General features: G+C 41.9%; 1 protein-coding gene across 1 annotated transcript; it reads right to left on the bottom strand.

Annotated features, from left to right (window-relative positions):
• Positions 1-1275: 1275 nt before the first annotated feature.
• On the bottom strand, positions 1276-2984 carry tmem74b (transmembrane protein 74B; the record flags this gene model as incomplete). The annotated part of the gene is made up of 2 exons (XM_080025771.1): positions 1276-1926; positions 2808-2984. The coding sequence occupies 2 exons, from the start codon at positions 2982-2984 to the stop codon at positions 1276-1278; spliced, it is 828 nt and encodes a 275-aa protein (XP_079881897.1).
• Between the last annotated feature and the right edge of the window lie 3630 nt (positions 2985-6614).

The following is a 6614-nucleotide window of genomic DNA, read 5'->3' on the forward strand; positions in this document are numbered from 1 at the left end:
GAACAACAGCTGGTGTAGTAAAAACACTACAGTTTTCATCCAAAGGGGGCGCTAGAATTAACACAATTAGAAAGTTCCTCGGAGCACCTTTAATCTTGTGGAGAATATGGCTAAAAAGTTTTTAAAAAGTGGGTCATATCTGATAGACTAGCGTCAGCACTGGACTTCATAAATAAAGTGTTAATATGTCGGACTAAATGTGCTTTCAACCTCCTACGATTCATATTGGTACAATAACTTTGACATTCAACAACTCGCCTCAAAATGTGCTCAAACATATAGGCTTACCTTATATCTGCTTAGAGCCCTCTTATGTTTAGTAATACATCCGTTATGATTGGGTAGAATACATTATCCAATAAGCAATAAGTCCATTGCCCCACAAAAAATGGTGCACAGAAAAAATTAAAAAATGAAGAATAAACTCAAATTTTCAAAGCAGTTGTCTGACTAGATTTTTTGAGTTCTGAGGCTAATTCTAAGACTCCTAAATTTGAAGGAGAACTGTCAACATTTGAGCCAACTCATTATCTTTTGTGGAGATAACGTATCATTAATATGTAATGTAACTTCAAGGTTTGAGTTAAACTGCTACGTATGGGTTTGTTTTGGGTGTTTTCTTAGTTGGTTGTTTTCCCCACTCTTTAATTTGCCACTGATTGAGAGAGCAGGTGTGCTGTGTGTGTGTGTGTGTGTGTGTGTGTGTGTGTGTGTGTGTGTGTGTGTGTGTGTGTGTGTGTGCTGCCTCTCTCAATCACGCTCAGCTGTTCTGATTAGCAGCACAGAAGCAGGAGGAGAACCTCAGTCTTAAAATGTATGATGACAACTTGTTTTCAACAGTTTTAGTGTTTGAATCAACATTTTGACCGACTTGGTTTTGTGTGTAACCTGTATAGTTGGCAGAACTGTTAATGTTTGAAATTCTTTGTATGTAGAACTCAAAATTAGAAGTTTTTATAGCCTACAAATAAAAGATACATTTATGGGAAGTTATCCCAACAAAAGACAATCAGTTGGCTCAAATGTTGGCAGTTTTTCTTGACATATTTTAGCTTACGTTTTAGCCTCATATCTCAAAATCTATTTCAGACAGTTACCTTCAAAATCAGAGTATCCTTAACTTCTTTTTAAAAACTTTTTACATTGTCTGTCAAAGCAGCTAGATGAATTTCTTCTGTCTTCTCAAACGTAGTGCCCCTCCATCCATCCATCATTTTGCAACTTACGGCAAAAAAACAAACAGTTGCAGTCTCAAATCAACGTAGCGCTAGTTAGCTAGTTAGCTCCAGCAGAAGCAGTAACACTAGTAGTCGAAGCAACAGAATTCCGACTCGTTCCGGGTTCTAAATTGGAATCTTGGCTTGAGCCGGGCTGTGAGTTATAATTCTTACCCTCCACCAAAACCTCTTCACCTCCGTCCACACTCTCTCCATTCGCCAGCTGTTTCATCCTGAGGTTAATAGATCCGTAGGTCCTTTTCGGCCTTACGAAAGCCACCCTGCGTTGCCTGTACATCTCCCCTCTGCAAATCGACACCATGAGCAAAACGGACAAAAACATCCCGCCCAACGTGAGAAGCCCCAGGCCCGCGATGATGCATTTATCAAGGTGCGATCCCAGCTGAGCGTAGTACATCTCCAGTTTTTCCATCTGTCGGGCGGATATTGCGTCCGGGTCGATTTTGGCTTCGCGAGGGATCGTGTATGCGATTACCACGAGCACTATCCCGCTCACGAGGAAAACCAGCGCGAAGATGAAGCCGTAATCCGCCGATCGGTCGTCCGCCATGTTATATTGGGTGAAGTTTTCTTCGCCTTCGTTTTCTTCTTCGTGGTCGGTGGTGTGGTTGTTGTGGTTGTGATGCGCTCCGGCTCTTTCCTCGTCACCGTGGGAACGCAGGGAAAGTTCAAGGTGATGAGGGTCGTTCTGAAGGACAAGAGAGAGAGATTTGTGATTGGTTGAATTTATTTCAGACATTTTAAAAATACAATAAACAAAAATGATCTTCAAATTATTTCCCCCAAAAAAATAATAAGAAAATGACATAGGCTATATTCAATTGATTCTATTGATATGTCTAAAAAGGAGTAGGAAGAAGCTTAAAACTGATTTAATCCTGCCCCTTTTCCACAGCTCAATATGCTCGATATGTGTTGGGAATTAATGTTTCTGTTTTTTTTTTCTACCTTTCTATGCACAATAAATGTTTGTTTGTGGTTCTTCGAAAGGATCGTAGGAACACGGGGAAAGTTCAACATGATGCTGAAGGTCTTTCTGAAGGAAGGCAAGGCAAGTTTATGTATATAGGATCATTCAGACACAAGGCCATTCAAAGTGCTTTACAGGGGCATAACATACACCAAGATTAGACATTAGAAATTGCATTTCAGAGAATACTGTACGTTAGGAATGGATATAGTTTATTTAAAGGTGGAGTCTTATGAACGCTTGTTGTAAAAATCGCTGTTTTGTCAAATTCAGTGAATATCTCCTCATGGATATGTGTTGACATTAACAGGACATACAATCATTTTTACTAATTTTTTTTTTAAGATAATTTTTTGGCATTTTCAAGCTTTATTAGACAGTACAGAGTTGAAATGGGGAGAGAGATAGAGAGAGAGAGAGAGAGAGAGAGAGAGAGAGAGAGAGAGAGAGAGAGAGAGAGAGGGGGGATGACCTGCAGTAAAGGTCCACGGGCCGGATTTCAACCCGCGACCACTGCAACGAAGGCCGGAGCCGATATGGTACGCGCTCTATCCACTACGCCACCGGAGCGCTCCAACAACACTTTATGTTAACCTCACCTTGCTGTGTGCGGCGGTTGGAGCCTGTATATCTTCTTCACTCTCTTCATCCTGTTGGTACGAAGCGTTCTCAAAGCCCCTGACAACCGGGCTCGCTGTCGCCGTGGGAGACGCGCCATGACGACCAGCCCCGCCCCTTATCTCTCTCAGCTCTACGGCGTTAAAACAGGAATCCATCGCAGACACCTCGATACGATCATCTCTCCACTACACCACCGCGCTGCATTATGAAGCCTGGAAACACACACAATATAGACATTAATTACAAAATTGTCCTTCAATAAAGTATCTTTCTATCTATCTAGTCTGTCTGTCTGTCTGTCTGTCTGTCTGTCTGTCTGTCTGTCTGTCTGTCTGTCTGTCTGTCTGTCTATCTATCTATCTATCTATCTATCTATCTATCTATCTATCTATCTATCTATCTATCTATCGTACTTCTTCTTGGTCTTTTAACAGGTGCATTTCCCCCAAAACATGTCAGGCCGCTAAGTTGTCCGTTCTATGCTGCTGTAGAAACATGGCGGCCTCAATGCACACACACACTCACACACACACACACACACACACACACACACACACACACACACACACACACACACACACACACACACACACACACACACACACACACACACACACACACACACTGTCAAATCATCTGACTCACTGGCTTCTCACCTTGTTAGTTATTTTTTTCCATTTTCTTTTTTCCTCTCCTCACCACCATTATCGCTGTCACCCCCTGCTGGAAGAAATAAAGCAGTTAAAATCACACACACACACACACACACACACACACACACACACACACACACACACACACACACACACACACACACAGACACACGCACACGCACACATACACAGACACACGCACACATACACAGACACACGCACACATACAGACAAACACACACACACACACAGACACACGCACACACACGCACACACATACACAGACACACGCACACATACACAGACACACGCACACATACAGACAGACACACACACACACACAGACACACGCACACATACACAGACACACATACACAGACACACGCACACATACAGACAAACACACACACACACACACAGACACATACACACACAGACACACACACACACACACACACATACACACACAGACACAGACACACACACACACACACACACACACACACACATACACAGACACACGCACACATACAGACAAACACAAACACACACACACACACACAGACACACATACACAGACACACGCACACATACAGACAAACACACACACACACACACACACACACACGCACACATACAGACACACACACACAGACACACACACACACACACACACGCACACATACACAGACACACACACACACACGCACACATACACAGACACACACACAGACACACACACACAGACACAGACACACACACAGACACAGACACACACACACAGACACAGACACACACACAGACAAAGACAGACCTTTCAAGATATTGTGGAAAAGGGCAATTGGCACATAAAAACAAACGTAGAAAAAAATGGTGAAACTCTTTTCCAATATTTTGTTTTATTTTTTTCGTATTAATTATTATTTTTTTTTTAAATATATATTTATTTTTATTATCGTTTATTTTTTATTATTTTTTTAACACGTTATTTTGCAGAGAATAACGTCACAGCCTTTACAGTGCACGGGAAAAACCTGACAGATCTAGGTGTGATCTTATTTATTCACATGCATTTCAGGCGCCTGTCTGCTTTCAAACACAGCGGTTGTTATCATCAGGAGCCTATGTGTGTGTGTGTGTGTCTGTGTGTGTGTGTCTCTGTGTGTGTGTGTGTGTGTGTCTATCTGTCTGTGTGTGTGTGTGTCTATCTGTGTGTGTGTGTGTGTGTGTGTGTCTATCTGTCTGTGTGTGTGTGTCTATCTGTGTATCTGTGTGTGTGTGTCTATCTGTCTGTCTGTGTGTGTGTGTGTGTGTGTGTGTGTGTGTGTGTGTCTATCTGTCTATGTGTGTGTGTGTGTGTGTGTGTGTGTGTGTGTGTGTGTGTGTGTGTGTGCGGAGAATGCAGTCACAGCTTTGGTGTAAATTACAACGCTGTATAATAATCTATCATCTTGACACAGTGAGACGTTCACATCGAGCCATTAAGTCTGATTATGAACATTTAATGTTTTCCCTCATAAATCCTCTCCTATCAGTACAATGCATAGATCATAGTTTTAATGTGTTTCTAGGCTGCAACAATGTAGCCCATATTGGGGCGCACAGATTATTTTTTACAACATAAAACACCTATCCTACCACTCCTAGAATTTATACAACAGCCTACATTAACATAATAATACATTAAAATAATTTTTATTTTTTTTACTATGGAAAAGGGGTAGGATTAAATAAGTGTATACTTATTCCTGCTCCTTTTCAGGCATATCTCAGCAATACAGATAATTTGTTTTCTTTTTGTGAAAACATAATTTGTTTATTGTATTTCCATGCTTTTCATTTTGTTTTGTATGTTTGATATGTCTGAAATAAATTGAATCAAATCAAATCAAATCAAATATGGGATGAACTTTTGGGACATATGGGAAGGTATCTTTACTCACTATTTGAACATTACCCTGTTTTTGTGTCAAAATATTGTGTCAAATGAGTAGTATTTTACGCACGGGGTGACTGTGGCTCAGGTGGTAGAGCGGGTCAGCCGATGATCAAAGGGTTGGAGGTTCGATCCCCGCCCTGCCACCTGTGTCATAGTTGTTGTGTCCTTGGGCAAGACACTTCACCCACCTTGCCTTGTGTGAATGTCGATAGTTAGCCTGCTATCGGTGTATGAATGTGTGTGGGAAAGGAAAACAGGTCTCCCTTGTAAAAGAGTCTTTGGTCTCAATGGGATTTACCTGTATAAATAAAGGTTAAGAATATTTTACACACAAATGTCAAATGTTGTAAAAGAAAATAAGAAAATAAATGTAAAAAAAAACCAATCCTTTATGTCCATGATGCCATATCGTTTTAATATATCTACTATAAAATGACGTCCTTGGTATCTAGAGCACATGCCCATGGGCAAGGTGTCCGGGCATCACCATAGTGACCTTGTGATGCGCCAAAAAAAACGGCCAAAACCCTGGAGCAATATAGGCTACACTCTGTATCATAGGCTAGTGTGTGTGTGTGTGTGTGTGGCAGGGTGTGTGTATGTAGCAGTGTGTGTGTGTGTGTGGCAGTGTATGTAGCAGTGTGTGTGTGTGTGTGTGTGTGTGGCAAGCAGAGATAATATCGGGATGGTGATGAGCCAGACTGGAGGAGATAAGCTCCACTACACCGACTAACACGTAATTCATTACCCCGATTTGAGTGCTGATAAGGCGGACTGAGAGAGGAGGGCGAGCCGGTGAATGAATGATGGTTCTCATAGCATCCACCATACATACATCCATCCATCCACCAAACATACACCCATACATAGCCTCTCTATCCCTTTTACACAAATCCAAATAGGTTATATTATATAGACTATGCCGACTAGGTTATCAATGACGTAATATAGAGGTGATTAGACACGCGGTGATTTGTGTGTATTTGTTTATGTATTTATTTTCCTACCTGGTGTGTTGATGTCGCGCGACCAAGGCGGGAGTTTAGACGGCCGTTGACATCCGGAGAGACGGATGATGCTGCTGGATCATGTGTGTGTGAGAGAGAGAGATGGAGAGAGAGCGAGAGAGAGAGAGAGAGAGGGAGGAGAGAGGGAGGCATAGAGAAAGAGAGATGAGAGAGGGGGAGAGAGAT

The sequence above is a fragment of the Ammodytes marinus genome, assembly GCF_949987685.1.
Source record: "Ammodytes marinus genome assembly, chromosome: 4".
In the NCBI taxonomy this organism is placed as follows: Eukaryota; Metazoa; Chordata; class Actinopteri; order Uranoscopiformes; family Ammodytidae; genus Ammodytes; species Ammodytes marinus.